At 39.4% G+C, this 16616-nt stretch overlaps 1 protein-coding gene across 5 annotated transcripts in view; it reads right to left on the bottom strand.

Moving 5' to 3' along the window:
- Window positions 1-330: 330 nt before the first annotated feature.
- The window catches only part of dnajb5 (DnaJ heat shock protein family (Hsp40) member B5), a 51499-nt gene continuing 35213 nt past the window's right edge, over window positions 331-16616 (bottom strand). For 2 of the 5 annotated variants that reach the window (XM_067985338.1, XM_067985337.1), the window contains exons 4-5: window positions 6096-6377; window positions 2783-2866 (exon numbers count right to left, since the gene is read on the bottom strand). In XM_067985338.1, the coding sequence (XP_067841439.1) occupies window positions 6138-6377 (240 nt within the window). In that variant the 3' untranslated portion in view covers window positions 2783-2866; window positions 6096-6137. Of the gene's footprint in view, window positions 2867-6095; window positions 6378-16616 lie in introns of all 5 variants that reach the window. The other 3 variants (XM_067985339.1, XM_067985340.1, XR_010963074.1) reach the window with 3 other exon arrangements.

Raw genomic sequence — 16616 nt, 5'->3', positions numbered from 1 at the left:
TTTATTGTGTCACCTGACTTAGTGTCATCAGCAAACTTAGACATACAGCTCTCTATTCCTTCATCCAAGTCATTTATAAATATTGTGAAAAGCTGAGGCCCTAGTGCAGATTCCTTGGGGACACCACTAATCACATCCTGCCAATCAGTACATACCCATTATCCCTACTATGTCTCCTACCTCCTAGCCAATTTCCTATCCAAGCCGATAGGTTGTCTCCAATTTTCATTGGGTTCGCTATTACAAAAAGCAAAATGAATAAAGTATCTGAATTAAACTACTGTTGATAAATACTACAACATAAATGCCTAAAGAAAAAACAAGAGAAAATTTCAGTCAAAATGCAGTTTATTTTTTTAGAATTAAAATACAGATGGAAGTATTAAAACAGCAAACAATTTATAGGTTTGGAAAAGGACCTGTGTGGATTTTTCCTCTTTTGAAAGTCTCTTTAAAATCAATAAAAAAATAAAATAAAGATTCAGGAATAAGGCTCAACATTCTTTCCCAAGCAGCACCTGTGCTACTTTCATTCCTTTCCTATTAGCACAATACGAAGTTTTCAGTTTCAAATTACCAGTTGCGCAGGGGCCACTCTGCTTCGCGTCAATTCCATTAAATAAAAAAAGTGTGTGCAAAAGGCAGGTTTAAAAAATAAAAAATTATCCAGCACTGGTAACTTCATGGTGCTCTTTATTGGTACTGTAGTACCATCAACTAATTTTTAAAATCACTAATTTAAGAGATTTTCATTCAAATGTGTAACATGGCAACCATTGTTCATAATTTTGTATGCAGTCATACGAACATATAAAAAGGTGGAACATTTTCAAAACTTTCAATCAATACACAGATTGCACTTTTTCCTTCTCTAGTTGGCAATTTTGACTGTGCTTTGGGGGAGGGGGGAGGAAATGGTAAACAAAAACATTGCCAAATTATTTTGCATTTGATAAAACTGGGAAATACTTTGTACAATCCCCTACTAAAGAGACCAATTTACCAGATTATAAAAGTGATAATTGTTCTATTCAATGCACAGAAAGCTTCATAGCAGCAGGTACTCAGCAGCAAAAACATGCAGCCCTGAGTTACAGTGCACAGCTGAAACTCTCTTTCCACAGGGGTTTTTCTACATTAGCTGTAGGGGCCCCCAACCCCTCCCCCCACCACCGCACTCTCTTAAAATGTCTCCCTCCCCAATAAGATTTTGAAACTGCTGTCCAAGTCTTGTATGCACCAATTTCAGCCATAATACTAGTATGAATTCACAGAGCCCATGTATAACTAGATGTCAAAACAAATGGTAGGAACTGGACTGGAGTGTGTTAGAGCTCATTGAAAGCAAAATATAAAACTTGGTTTGGCTAGGCTGTGGAGAACAATGGTATGACTTTACTGCAAAAAAAAAGCTAATAGTACACAACACAAGGAAAACCAAAAACAACTTTTGTTAAAATGCCTATCAGGTATAAGAACTGCAGTGACTGTTAACAGAAAGCTAGAAAACCTAAACATTACATTATAGTTAGGAACTCATACAAAACAGAAGAAAATACAAAGTTGGATATTGGACAAGTGACAAATACTGAACAGAAATATTTTTCAAATGATCACTGAGGGACAGTCGTGAGTGTACCAGTTTTAATAAATTTCACCAAATGCACAAAATTCCAGCTCAAATTTGCTTCAATTTTAAAAGAAGTTATCTCAGCTTCCAAAGCTACCTGTTCTGTTGCTCACAGATGACTTTGTAAGACAGTGCTTGTTTTTATATATAAAATCTGAAATTCTGCATTTAGTTCTGTACTGTCACAGCCAATTGTAATTCAATACTTAAAAAACTTCATTTTCACCACCATTAACAGTATTCAAAATTCATATGGCCTCTCAAAAAGCAAACTTACTTGAAGTAAGGGCTCTTCTACATACAAGGTTGCTTCTGTCTAGTATTTCCAGTATACTGGTCCAAGTGCAATTCAAATCAGTAATTTAATCCCCTCAAATTGTGGAACATGTAAAAAATTATAGTCAATATTTCTGCAAGCTTTACAAAACTTGAAACTTTTTTGCTACAGTGGATTTTTGTAAACTTGCACAAGTTATTCCATGGTTCAAACAAAATCTTACCATTTTATGGTACTGTGATGACTTGTGCATTAATACTACTGACCTGTGTCATTTTAGTTTACAATAATCTAGTGTTTCTCTTGAAGGGTAATGTGCTTAAAGCTTAACTCTCAAGTTACCATCTCTGGTCTGTTAAGCGGGTATTTTAGCTTCGACAATAATTGCTCTGTATTTGACAAACCCTGCTTTAGAGATGTAGCTCTGCACCATACCGTTTCAAATAGAGATATTTAAAATGAGTTTTCGTCCCCCCCGCCCCCAAACACTGGTGAAAAGTGATTTCAGTATGCATTAAGATTTTTATTCTACTACAACAGATTTCACAGTTCTTTTGCACACTTACCATTGTTATGCTTACAAGGCTTAGCATATTAAAGAACTGAAAGTTCTGACTTAAAATAATTTTCTTTAAAAGATATTACATTATATTAGAAAATGTATGATCCTTTGTTCGTTTCTTCAAATTTCTGGCACAGTATCAAATATTGCTTTGATTTGAGTTCTAAGAGATAGGAAGATGTTGCTTCAGGATTTCTTTTGTTGTTGGAGGCATTTTGTCAGGAAATTTTATCTGAAACTCTACTATATAGTCACCACGTTGAGTAGGAGTCTTAGGAAACGGTAAACCCTCTCCTCTCAGCCTCTTCACAGTCCCAGGCTTGATAACATCATTGCAAGGTAGGGGAATCACTCTGCCATCAATTGTAGGAATATTAACTGTACAACCACATAAGGCCTATGAAAGTAAACAAATGTTTAATTATACTAAGATATTTAAAGCCATTTTTGTCTGACAAAAACTAACACACACAAAAATTATATACACAAAATGAAACAGGAGAAATCCATTTCTTTTAGCAGGCTCATCATCTTGAAGGGAAGTTTTGTGGTACAGTACTGAGGAAATAAGATATTATCTTCAGGGATCAGGAAGAATTGAGAGATTATCCCTGATCAAATTCCTTAGAGCTTAAATAGGTGGAATGGAGTCCGTGATGGGCTTGGATGCACATGATCTGTTGAAAGAGCTGCTTGGTGGCCAGAATGATCTTTTCTCAGTCATTGTTTTAGGTTCTTAAAGCATTGCATCGTAAAGCATTGTATCCTTAATCAGGTGTATTTGTACAGGATTATATCCTAATCCATAGTCCCAACTCCTGTATTCAGGGTATCAAATGGTAACTGTTGAATCAGAGAAGATGGTATAATACAACCTGAAGTTATAGGTTTAAAAAACCCCCCAGAAAAAGCTAGAAACACTCAGCAGGTCAGGCAACATCCGTGGAGAGAGAAACAGATTTAACGTTTCAGGTCGATGATCTTTCATCAGAACTGAATTCCAGGTCTGATGAACGGTCAGCGACCTGAAAGGCTAACTCTTTCTCTCTCCACAGATGCTGCCTGACTTGTTGAGTGTTTCTAGCATTTTGCTGAAGTTATAGGTAATTGGCACCATGTGAGTTAGTTGGAAGTTGTTTCAGGAACGCTGAAGACTATTTTTAGGTGAAACCCATGTCAAGTGGGATGATGGCCTTTGGGACAATGCCTATAAAGCTAACTAATTAAACTCAAAAATAAAAGGAAAAATCTTAGATTAATTAAAAAAAAATTAGAAGGCCACTTTACCTCCACCAATTTGCTGCTATGCTTGGCCTGGTGACACCGTACACAATTTTCCTTTACTGTGGGGATGGGTTAGGCACCTTCCCACATAGGATGGTTAAGTTTGGGAACTTGGTAAAAGGGGAACTGAATGTGTCCCATCACTTGAACTGAACACTGGTGTCGCAATGCACTGCCATTTCCAATCAGGTTGTCCTTTAAACTTCTATCCGTGGAGGTCAATCTAGTACTCCTAGTCAATACACTAATGTGAAAAGGGCAATTTAGAAATGTACCAGTATCCAAGTAAATGAGGGCATGTTCCTAGTCTCACTAAGTTCTTAAACACCTGTAAAACCACTAGTAGCAGTAATTATGCTAACCAGAGAAAAGGAGACTTCAGTTTGTACAGCTGAAGGAAGGGATCTCTTCCACAGTGGGTTTATTGCCTCCCATCTAAGGGATAGTCTGGCATTTCATCAATGCTCAGCTGCACAGCACCAATATATCTATTACGATATTAAAAACAGTACATCAGCATCCAGAAACCACACTATGTCTACTGCAAATTCCTGTATCTTACAATTCTGAAGTCACAATGTCTCTACCTCCTTTAATTGCCATTCCACAAATAAAGGTAGCCCGAGCTGCAGTCTGACCTGTAACTAACCTGAGTTTTCATTTAAAAAATTCAGAGGAATTACTCCAAGCCCCACCTACACTTCAGTAGAATACATTGGGGTGGAATTTCCTGTGGGAGCGTAATCAAGAAGTTACACCTGAAATTATGCCCATTTGACCGATGTCAATTTACACCTAAATTTCCTGCCAACCTCATCATACGCCAGAATATAAAAATTAGTATAAAAACAGAAATAAGCAGAGCCCAAGGAAAGCGTGGAACGCTGGCCATATATTCCTTCTTTAAGTATGAAGCTTCAAGCCATCTAACCATCATTCAGGCACATTAGGCAAGCATTTTAAGCACATGTAACCGTGGAAGCTTTTCTATTTTTAATGTGACTGATACCGATGCCATAAAAGTTCCTGTTTCTGTGCTGTAAATTCAATGTAATTCTACATAAAAACTGCTTACAGGAAGTTCAAATTTTTAGGAACATAGGAACAGGAGTAGGCCATTCAGCCCCTCGTGCCTGCTCCGCCATTTGATAAGATCATGGCTGATCTGTGATCTAACTCCATATACCTGCCTTTGGCCCAAATCCCTTAATACCTTTGGTTGCCAAAAAAGCTATCTATCTCACATTTAAATTTAGCAAATGAGCTAGTATCAATTGCTGTTTGCGGAAGAGAGTTCCAAAATTCTACCACCCTTTGTGTGTAGAAATGTTTTCTAATCTCGCTCCTGAAAGGTCTGGCTCTAATTTTTAGACTGTGCCCCCGACTCCTAGAATCCCCAACCAGCGGAAATAGCTTCTCTCTATCCACCCTATCCGTTCCCCTTAATATCTTATAAACTTCGATCAGATCACCCCTTAACCTTCTAAACTCTAGAGAATACAACCCCAATTTGTGTAATCTCGCCTCGTAACTTAACCCTTGAAGTCCAGGTATCATTCTAGTAAACCTACGCTGCACACCCTCCAAGGCCAATATGTCCGTCCGAAGGTGCAGTGCCCAGAACTGCTCACAGTACTCCAGGTGCAGTCTAACCAGGGTTTTGTATAGCTGCAGCATAACTTCTGCCCCCATTGTACTCTAGTCCTCCAGATATAAAGGCCAGCATTCCATTTGCCTTCTTGATTATTTTCTGCACCTGTTCATGACACTTAAATGATCTATATACCTGAACCCCTAAGTCCCTTTGGACATTCACAGTTTTTAACTTTTTACCATTTAGAAAGTACCCCGTTCTATCCTTTTTGTCTACATTGAATTCCATTTGCCACAATTTTGCCCATTCACCTAATCTATCAATATCCTTTTGTAATTTTATGTTTTCATCTACACTGCTTACAATGCCACCAATCTTTGTTGTGGAGATGCCGGTGATGGACTGGGGTTAACAATTGTAAACAATTTTACAACACCAAGTTATAGTCCAACGATTTTATTTTTAATCCCACAAGCTTTCGGGGGCTTTCCCCTTCCTCAGGCGGTGTGGAAGTGACAATTTCGAATCCTTCGCATTTCAAGATCACATAACAAAGCCTGGTGATTACTGCCCGTTGCCAAGGCAATCACAGTGAGCAGACAGAAAGGTGTCATCTAAAAGGCCACTGAATATACAACCCCCCAAAAAAAAAGGGAAAAAAAAGAAGAAAAAAGAAAGAGACAGAACGAAGACAGTCAATGACCCGTTATATTAAAAACAGATAACATTTGTTCGCTGGTGGGGTTACGTGTAGTGTGACATGAATCCAAGATCCCGGTTGAGGCCGTCCTCATGGGTGCGGAACTTGGCTATTAATTTCTGCTCGACGATTTTGCGTTGTCGTGTGTCTCGAAGGCCGCCTTGGAGTATGTTTACCCGAAGGTCGGTGGCTGAATGTCCATGACTGCTGAAGTGTTCCCCGACAGGGAGAGAACCCTCCTGTTTGGCGATTGTTGCGCGGTGTCCGTTCATCCGTTGTCGCAGCGTCTGCATGGTCTCGCCAATGTACCATGCTCTGGGGCATCCTTTCCTGCAACGTATGAGGTAGACAACGTTGGCCGAGTCACAGGAGTATTGTGCACAAGTTCGAGCAGGACTCCTTCACTGCACAGGACCTCCAACCAACACTATACACCAGATACATCGACGACATTTTCTTTCTATGGACCCACGGTGAGGAATCACTAAAGAGACTACACGATAACATCAACAAGTTCCATCCCACCATCAAGCTCACCATGGACTACTCCTCAGAATCAGTTTCTTTCTTGGACACACGAATCTCCATCAAAGACGGGCACCTCAGCACCTCACTCTACCGCAAGCCAACGGACAATCTCACAATGCTCCACTTTTCCAGCTTCCACCCTAACCACGTCAAAGAGGCCATCCCCTATGGACAGGCCCTGCGAATACACAGGGTCTGCTCAGACGAGGAGGAACGCGATGGACACCTACAGACGCTGAAAGACGCCCTAGTAAGAACGGGATATGATGCTCGACTCATCGATAGACAGTTCCGACGGGCCACAGCGAAAAATCGCGTAGACCTCCTCAGAAGACTAACACGGGACGCAACCAACAGAGTACCCTTCGTCGTCCAGTACTTCCCCGGAGCGGAGAAACTACGTCATGTTCTCCGCAGCCTTCAACATGTCATCAATGACGACGAACACCTCGCTATGGCCATCCCCACACCTCCACTACTCGCCTTTAAACAGCCACCCAACCTCAAACAAACCATCGTTCGCAGCAAATTACCCAGCCTTCAGGAGAACAGCGTCCACGACACCACACAACCCTGCCACGGTAACCTCTGCAAGACATGCCAGATCATCGACACAGATACCACCATCACACGAGAGGACACCACCCACCAGGTGCACGGTTCATACTCCTGTGACTCGGCCAACGTTGTCTACCTCATACATTGCAGGAAAGGATGCCCCAGAGCATGGTACATTGGCGAGACCATGCAGACGCTGCGACAACGGATGAACGGACACCGCGCAACAATCGCCAAACAGGAGGGTTCTCTCCCTGTCGGGGAACACTTCAGCAGTCATGGACATTCAGCCACCGACCTTCGGGTAAACATACTCCAAGGCGGCCTTCGAGACACACGACAACGCAAAATCGTCGAGCAGAAATTAATAGCCAAGTTCCGCACCCATGAGGCCGGCCTCAACCGGGATCTTGGGTTCATGTCACACTACACGTAACCCCACCAGCGAACAAATGTTATCTGTTTTTAATATAACGGGTCATTGACTGTCTTCGTTCTGTCTCTCTCTTTTTTTTCTTTTTTTTTGGGGGGTTGTATATTCAGTGGCCTTTTAGATGACACCTTTCTGTCTGCTCACTGTGATTGCCTTGGCAACGGGCAGTAATCACCAGGCTTTGTTATGTGATCTTGAAATGCGAAGGATTCGAAATTGTCACTTCCACACTGCCTGAGGAAGGGGAAAGCCCCCGAAAGCTTGTGGGATTAAAAATAAAATCGCTGGACTATAACTTGGTGTTGTAAAATTGTTTACCAATCTTTGTGTCATCAGCAAACTTAGATATGAGACTTTCTATGCCTTCATCTAAGTCGTTAATAAATATTGTGAATAATTGAGGCCCCAAGACAGATCCCTGCGGGACTCCACTAGTCACATCCTGCCAATGTGAATACTTAGCCATTATCCCTACTCTCTGTCGCCTTTCGCTCAGCCAATTTCCTAACTAAGTCTGTGTTTTTCCCTCGATTCCATGGGCTTCTAACTTAGCTAACAGTCTCTTATGTGGGACCTTATCAAATGCCTTCTGGAAGTCCATATAAATAACATCCATTGACATTCCCCTGTCCACTACTTTAGTCACCTCTTCAAAAAATTCAATCAGGTTTGTCAGGCACGACCTACCTTTCACAAATCCATGCTGGCTCTCCCTGATTAACTGAAAATTCTCGAGGTGTTCAGTCACCCTATCCTTAATTATAGACTCCAGCAATTCCCCCACAACAGATGTTAGGCTAACTGGTCTGGTCTATAATTCCCCGGTTTCCCTCTCTCTCCTTTCTTAAAAAGCGGAGTGACATGTGCAATTTTCCAATCCAGAGGGACAGTTCCTGAATCTAGAAAACTTTGAAAGATTATAGTTATGCATTTCTGAAAATTGAAGATGGCAGAATTGAAAAGGACCTATGAGGATTATAATAATTTAAAAAACTAAAGCACAATCTGAGAAGAGGTCAAGAGTGTGATAAGGAAAACATTTCAAAAACCATCAAAAGGAATAGTACAGTATTTTTCAAGTCTATCAGTAAAAAGAGATTGTTAAAAGCGAGATGGGACCCCGGATAGGAGAGGATTCTCAACTTGATGATCAAAAATGGTGGAGATATTTAAATAAGTACTTTACATCAGTCTTTACTAAAGAGAAGGATATCAGAGAGGAGTTAAATCCTGAAGTGTGGTTGAGAGTGAGGTGAGTGATATTACAATGGATAAGGAAAATTTTAGGTAAATTAGTTAAGCTAAAGGAAAACAAAGTGCCAGGGCCAGACAAGATACATCCTAGGATCAGAAGGGAGATGACGGAGGAAACTACAAAGATCCTAGAAATTATATTTCAGGGCTCTATGTGTGGATCAGCTGCAGGACTGGAGTGGCCAATGTAATACTCATTTTTAAAAAGGGAGACAGAGCTAATCTGGGTAATTACAGGCCAGTTAGTTTAACATCTGTGGTAGGGAAAATTTGAAGAGTCTTCAAGGCTGAAATTATCCCCTATCTAGTTAAAGCCCTCAGAATTCTTTGAGAAGGTAACTGGGGGAAATGCAGTGGATGTAGTGCAAAAGACTTTAAGAAAGCCTTTGACAAGGTATAAACAGGAGATTATTAGAGAGGATTAAGAGGTATGGAATTAGGGGGAGGATAGTAAACAGGATTAAAAACTGGTTAGAGGAGAGAAGGGGGAGAATATGAATCAAGGGCAGTTTTTCCGGAGTAGTTCTACACAGTTAAGTTCTGCGGCCACTTCTGTTCACTTTGTTCAGGTAGACCTAAAAGGTCCCATGACTCTATTTTGAAGAGCAGAGGAATTTTCCCCTGATGCCCTGGCCAATATTTATCTCTCAACCAACACTTAAAAACTGATCAGGTCATTGCTGTTTGTGGGACTTTGCTGTATGCAAATTGGCTGCTGCGTTTCCTACATTATAACACTGACTACCACTTCAAAATAAAAGTATTTCATTGGCTGTAAAGTGCTTTGGGACCTCCTGAGGTTGCGAAAGATGCTATATAAATGTAAATCTTTCTTTTCATTTGGATACAGACCTAGAAAGAGTGGTGTCAAAATTTGCAGATACCAAAAGAAGTTGTTAATTTTTTAGAAGGCCGAAAGGAAACCGCACAGGGGTAAATAAGATGGGGGAAATGTGCTAAAAAGTGGCAGATGGAATTCAATGTCAGTATGGGGTACCCACCAATACTGTGGTAAAAACAATAGCTGTAATTGAAGTGAATGGAAGTAGGCTCAGTTCTGTGGAAAAGCAGAAGAATTTGGGGGTACAAGTTCACAGGACATTAAAGACAACACCTCAGGTTGATAAGGATGTTAAAAAAAACTAATGGAATGTTTGCTTTTATATATTCTCTGCCTCGAGATAAAACCCAAGAGGTAATGATGAGCCTATACAAAAGTAGTTAAAGAGTACTGTGGGCAGTATTAGGAATCACACCAAAAGAAGAATATTAATGCTTTAAGAGAGGGTACAGCACAGATTCACTAGGATGCTGCCTGGTATGAGGAAACATAAATACGAAGACTTGAAAAATTGATTTTCCACCACACGAGAGGACACCACCCACCAGGTGCATGGTTCATACTCCTGTGACTCGGCCAACGTTGTCTTCGAGACACACGACAACGCAAAATCATCGAGCAGAAATTGATAGCCAAGTTCCGCACCCATGAGGACGGCCTCAACCGGGATCTTGGGTTCATGTCACGCTACATGTAACCCCACCAGCGAACAAAAGTTATCTGTTTTTAATATAACGGGTCATTTGCTGTCTTTCTCTTCCTTCCGGATGTTTCTGCCTCTCTCTGTTTTTTTTTTGGTTGTTTGTATATTCGGTGGCCCTGTAGGTAACACCTGTCTGTCTGCACACTGTGATTGCCTTGGCAACGGGCAGTTGGAAAGACTATCTGTAATCACCAGGTATTGTTCTGTGATTTATAAATGCGAAGGGTTCGAGGATTTCATTTCCACATTCACCTGAGGAAGGAGGAAGCCTCCGAAAGCTTGTGAATTTCAAATAAAATTGTTGGACTATAACTTGGTGTTGTAAAATTGTTTACAATTGTCAACCCCAGTCCATCACCGGCATCTCCACATCTTGAAAAATTGAGGCTATTTTCATTAGAAAGCAGATTACTGGGCGATGTGCAGGAAGCGTTTAAAATTATGAAAGGATGAGGCAGTAGATAGTTGAAGGGGCAAGAACGAGAGACCATTGATACAAGATTCAATGCAAGAGATTTAGAACAGGAGAAACTTTTTAAAAAAAACAGAGTTGTATGGCTGTAGAATTCAATTCCAGGATGAGTGGTTACAGCAGAAACTAAATGTCATTCAAGATTAGATTGGATAGGTGGATAAAGGAAAAGTGATTGAAGGGTTATGGAACAGGATGGGGAAATGTGATTAGAATTATTTGCTTGCGTGGAGGGTAAAACGCTGACATGGACTGCTTGGGCCAAATGGTCTGTTTCTATGTTATAACTTCTATGTATTTCTACGTATGATGTGTATACTACATAAGCAGTTCGCTGAAAGCTAGAATGGTGAATCAAATACTTTTCGGTAATCATAACAAAATAATATCGATGTTTTTTGCTATATCACTATACTTTGAGTCCAGAAATTACCACTAGCAGTATCTGCTATTTGACTACAGATGTTAATCAATTTATTTTAAATAGGATAATATCATAGTTGAAAACAGTTAAAATAATAGACAAAGGAATTTCACTAATGCTTGACTACTACTATAGTTAATGATTCATTTTGAGATCAAAGCCTAAAAATTACCACATACAAATATAAAAAAAATTACATTAACTGACACAGACTCTTACTATCTTCATCAGAAGATAGTCGCTTGCATTATCTTGACCTTGTGTAATTTGCCATCTGCTTTTGGAGATAGGATCTGATGTACTTCTTTACATCTCAATTGAAGAGGTGGTCCATTCAGGATCACAATTTGAAACTTGCCATGTTTATTATTTCTCTTTATGCTTCATTTTGCCCCTTTATTAACATGTAACTCTTCAAAACTGGGGTTCGATCCAAATTAAAAGTGGATCAGTGAACTCATTAAGTACTATATAGTTTCATCTGAAAAAATCTTAAGTGAGAGCCTTGTCTTCCAATAAAGGCTGGTAGGATAAAGGAAGAGATGTAGCTAAGACATTAATGAGATGCCAGGTTTGAGCAATAGGTGGCAAGAAGTCAAGATGTGGGCCATAAACCATTCAATATTGAACAGTTATTATTAAGGAAGGGGGAAAATTTCATTGGATAAAGAATGGAATATATATGAACAAGGATTAAGCAAGGTATGTAATAATGGGAATGCATATAAATGTGGATTACACATAATGTATAATGATAATAGAGTCCACGGTATGCATGAAGATTCAAGTATGAATGGATATAAAAGACATGTTAATGAAGACTAAGCATAAGACAGTGTGTGTTTAATCCTCATTAGTTAGCCTCCAATAATGTGGGCATACTCCATATACCCTCCACTACACTCTTGATGGGCAGGGGTGGAGAAGAACTTCAAGTACTGGCAACTGTGCATAAGCAATTTATATAAATCTTCCACCTCACAACTCCAAAGCTTTATAGAAAAAGACAATGTACTGGTACCTGCTAGTAAAACCATTACACTACCAGTACAGGAAGACTTAGAGCAGCTAGATGTATTAAAACACGTTTCCTGGTTGCCACTTTCACCATCCTGTGAGTAAAGTTACCCCTTATTATAAAATGGTGAAGTTTTATCAGCAGGAGGGACAGTCAATTTCAAGAACAATTCTGGCTCTGTACTGTAAATGTGGTACTAAATAAGTACTGAAACAAATGCTGTTTGCTGACAAAACGTAGTTGCAGTATACTTTTAAGAAAGCTTTTATAATACTAACTAGTCAAGCTGTAGCACCAGAAGAGCTTCAAGATCTTTCACACTGCAGTTGTAACTAAACAGAGGCCAAGCAAACCTAGAAGTGATTATTGTTAAAGGTAATAGACTGGATTAATAAATTATTTCTAAACAAATTTACAAACATGAATGGTTACACCAGCACTGGATAGGGTTACAGTAAACATTTTAGATTGTACAAATGTGCCTTTATTAACCAACTTAAATTGAGGGTACAGTAGCCTTATGGTCACAGAATCATACAGCACAGAAGGCGGCCGTTCGGCACACTGTGTCTGCGCCGGCTCTTTGAAAGAGCTATCCAATTAGTCCCATTCCGCCGCTCCTTCCCCATAGCCCATATGTTAATGGATAGTAACCCAGAGATCATGAGTTCAAATCCCACCATGACATCTTCAATAAATCTGTTAATTTCCGGGCTAACACATTGGAAATAAATTACCTTGAAAGCTACTCAAAGGGTGGTGAGTGTCTGGAACGAGCTGCCAGAGGCAGTAGTAGAGGTGGGTACAATTTTGTCTTTTAAAAAGCATTTGGACAGTTACATGGGTAAGATGGGTATAGAGGGATATGAGCCAAGTGCAGGCAACTGGGACTAGCTTAGTGGTATAAACTGGGCGACATGGACATGTTGGGCCGAAGGGCCTGTTTCCATGTTGTAAACTTCTATGATTCTATTCTATGATTCATCAACATGTCATCCCTACCTAGTCTGGCCTACATGTGATTCCAATTTCACACTCGGGGATGGGCAATAAATGCTGCCTTGCATCCCTAGGAAAAGAAAAGTGACAGAATTCATTACAAGCTTGTTCCCTTGATGCCAATTTTGCCCTATTTATACTTTTGTGACAGATTTAACAGAACTGTGCATGCCTCCCTGCTTTCAAAAGTCTTCTAAATATCAATCCCTTTCATTGTGCCATTTGTTCCCCCTACTCTCCCCCTCCCCTCCCCATGCTTCTTGCTTGGTGTCTACCTCTCTCCTCGAGATATTCTTTTACATGAGAAGAACAATATAAATGCAATTTTTGTTATACAGTTGCCATTGCGACTTTTTCGTTCTGGCCACAGAACATCCTCTGTGTTAAGGGAAGAACTTTTCGATCCACCAATGGCAAAAGCACTTGGTACAGCCGGACTGAGTGCTCAGCCCATCCACGGCCAGAATCAAAATGGTGGATGCAGTACAATTGCTGCTGTGCACGTTGTTTACAATGCAGAGTTTTCTCTGATGGCACATAACTATGTTACGCCTAAAGATGGTCTAACTTTCAAGCATGTCTGTATGTAGCAAATTGAATTTGGTTCTCCTCCAAAGGACTTTCCTAGTTTATATGACAACTACCCCCCTCAACCTACCATTTAAAAAAAAAACTCAGCATTTAAAAAATCCAAAATTAGCAGAAGGAAGGAAAATAGATCAATTGATATAATGGCAATAACTCCAAAATGTCTGTGCGCTGGGTATTTTACCATGCCAGTGACCGTTTTCTTGTGTGAAATCACTGGCTAGTCCAAATTCCCTGCTTATTTTAATAAGTCAATTGGCTTCAATTGAAACTTAACACCTCTATATAGATTTCCCACGTTTGGAAGCAATAGTGTTTGCCACACACATAAACTAAGCCTCGGTCTAAAATAGGTTGAAACAAGTGTACACCTATAACAAAACTGATTAACAGATGAAAGAAAAAAAAATCACTTAATTAGCAGTGCTTAGAAAAAAAATCATGCAACACATCACAGATATAGGTAACCAATGTAACAGAGTAAATAGATTTGGAAATGAATCATGCCAAAACACACCCCTTCCAATTAATGCATTTTGAATGCGGCACAGGTCGTCACTCATCTGACTACGGGCTATGAATTCAGTCATTTGTTATTTAAAAAGTTGCAATCAAATTTACTTCGATTAACAGGTTGATTTTGAGATGTAGATAAAACAATTAGATTGGCAAATTATTCTAACGTGTAGAATTAGTGGTGCCTATCTATCCCTGTCATTGATTCCAGAAACAGCATCATTATAGTATTCTTCAGAGTCAGGCATACTGCCCTCAAGGGATTTCTAAAGAGCAGCGACTTCTCTTCTGTTCTGCTCCTGACAAGACTCCTATTCATTCTGTTCCACTCACTGTTCACATTGTTCACATGCAAGTGGCAATTCTAGCACCTAAAATTTGTGACTGACCAATTCTGGTTGCTAGAATTCCTGTTTGGCTTCTGCAAGAGAACTTGTTCTGAAATTGGGTGCAATCTGCAGGATTCAAATGAGCCAGTTCAACACAAAGTTTGAACATTGGTATGTGTGATAAAAGGAAGATAAGAACCACTCCAGACAGTGTTTCAGCATCATAAATGAATAGGCGACAAGGAAACAACCAAAAGAGACAAGGAGGTAATCTGTGTAACTGGGGTGAAGCAAAAACTAAGCTTCGGAGAGGGCAATGATGGTGGAGGGAAAAAAGGGGACGGTTAGAGACCTATAACTTTAGCATGTATTGTAGCCACTTCATATGAACAAAGTCTAAAGGACTGTGCCTTAAACTTTGTTTAAGGATTAAAATTTAAAAGCATATAGTAATCTGGAATGAAAATTATATGTTGTATGAAAAGTAGATCTATGGAACAGGCTATTTTAAAAGAGGGAATACAAAATCTCATGGTCTATGCACATTTGAAAATAGCTCCCTTTAACAGCAAATCGCCCAGCTTTTAGTTGGATGTTTGACAGATATCAAGTTTCTTGTGGATGAACTCAAACTATAATTAGAAATAGCCTACTTCAAAATAGCCAGTCCAAACAGAGGTCACAAATAAATTAGAGGAAGCAAAACGGCTTCTATAGCAAACATGTCCACACAGTCAGCTGTTCAGATTGAAGAACCTCCACTTAGTTTCCTTTTCACATTCTAAATTTATCCACAGAACATACAGGATACAATGTCCTGGAGAGCCTGTGAGCGAGTAGGAGAGGTTGCAATGCTACTTCACTACCAGTCATTTTGCTATTTGGCTTGACAGACTTGCTTATATCTGCAGTCAAAATAAATTAAGCAGTTCTTTTAGGTTCTAGCATACAGAATGCACTATGTTCAGAAATCAAACAAGTTCCAGAAGGAAAACTCAAGAACACTTCTTGAATTTCAACAGAATATTCAAACTGCTCCAACCTTAGCAATTTTAGCAAACCGAGACACAGAAAAAAAAAACCTTGTTCTCAATCCACAAGAAATTCTCTTGCGGACTAGAATCAACTAGTAAGAATCTGGCTTACTAAATTTCTTCTGTTAGGTCAGTTCTGTAGTCTTGCAGCCCAGAACTACAAATTTGGTAGAGCCATTTAAATTTTGATCTGTAATCAAATTTTTTCTGTTGGGAAAATTTAATGCTTGAATACTGCACTTATTGGGTCAACAAAACTCTTGGAAATTACATAAATTTCCTAGACAGGAAGAAAGAGAAAAAGCAGGTAAATTAAATTATGGGAGTAGAACTACAGTACACAGGGTTCAACCTAGTAAAAGGTAATGTTATTACTGATATCAAGAGTGATCAACATGTGGAATAAAATTCAAGATAGTGGTGCAGGCAAAATATTGAATAATTTAAGAAACAATTGCATGTTACAATGGGGAGACATTAGGATCTTTCTTGATGGATGAATTAAGAAGGGCCAAATGGCCTTCCCCATCTATAATTATCTTGTGAATCAACCCAACTAGCTGAGTTTACCAACTACTGTAATGGGTTAGTTCTTTATATTAAATCTTTGAATACTGATAAGCATTATGCTAACAGAAACATAGCACATTAGATTTGGTTAACAATTTCCATGATCAAATTGTCTAAACAGCAGGAATATAAATATTTTCATCTTCAAAATATGGAGCAGATTTCCCATCATGATTTTAACTTCATCTAAAGTCCATGGACCTCACATTTTCAAAGCTGCCTCCTAAGTGCTCAGCTTGGTTTTACAAAGGCTGTGTGCACCACTGTTTGATACAACAAACATAGAAGCCAAAATTCAAACA

Source organism: Heptranchias perlo, chromosome 1 (genome assembly GCF_035084215.1).
Source record: "Heptranchias perlo isolate sHepPer1 chromosome 1, sHepPer1.hap1, whole genome shotgun sequence".
Taxonomy (NCBI): Eukaryota; Metazoa; Chordata; class Chondrichthyes; order Hexanchiformes; family Hexanchidae; genus Heptranchias; species Heptranchias perlo.
This window is presented reverse-complemented; position numbering and strand designations above follow the sequence as displayed.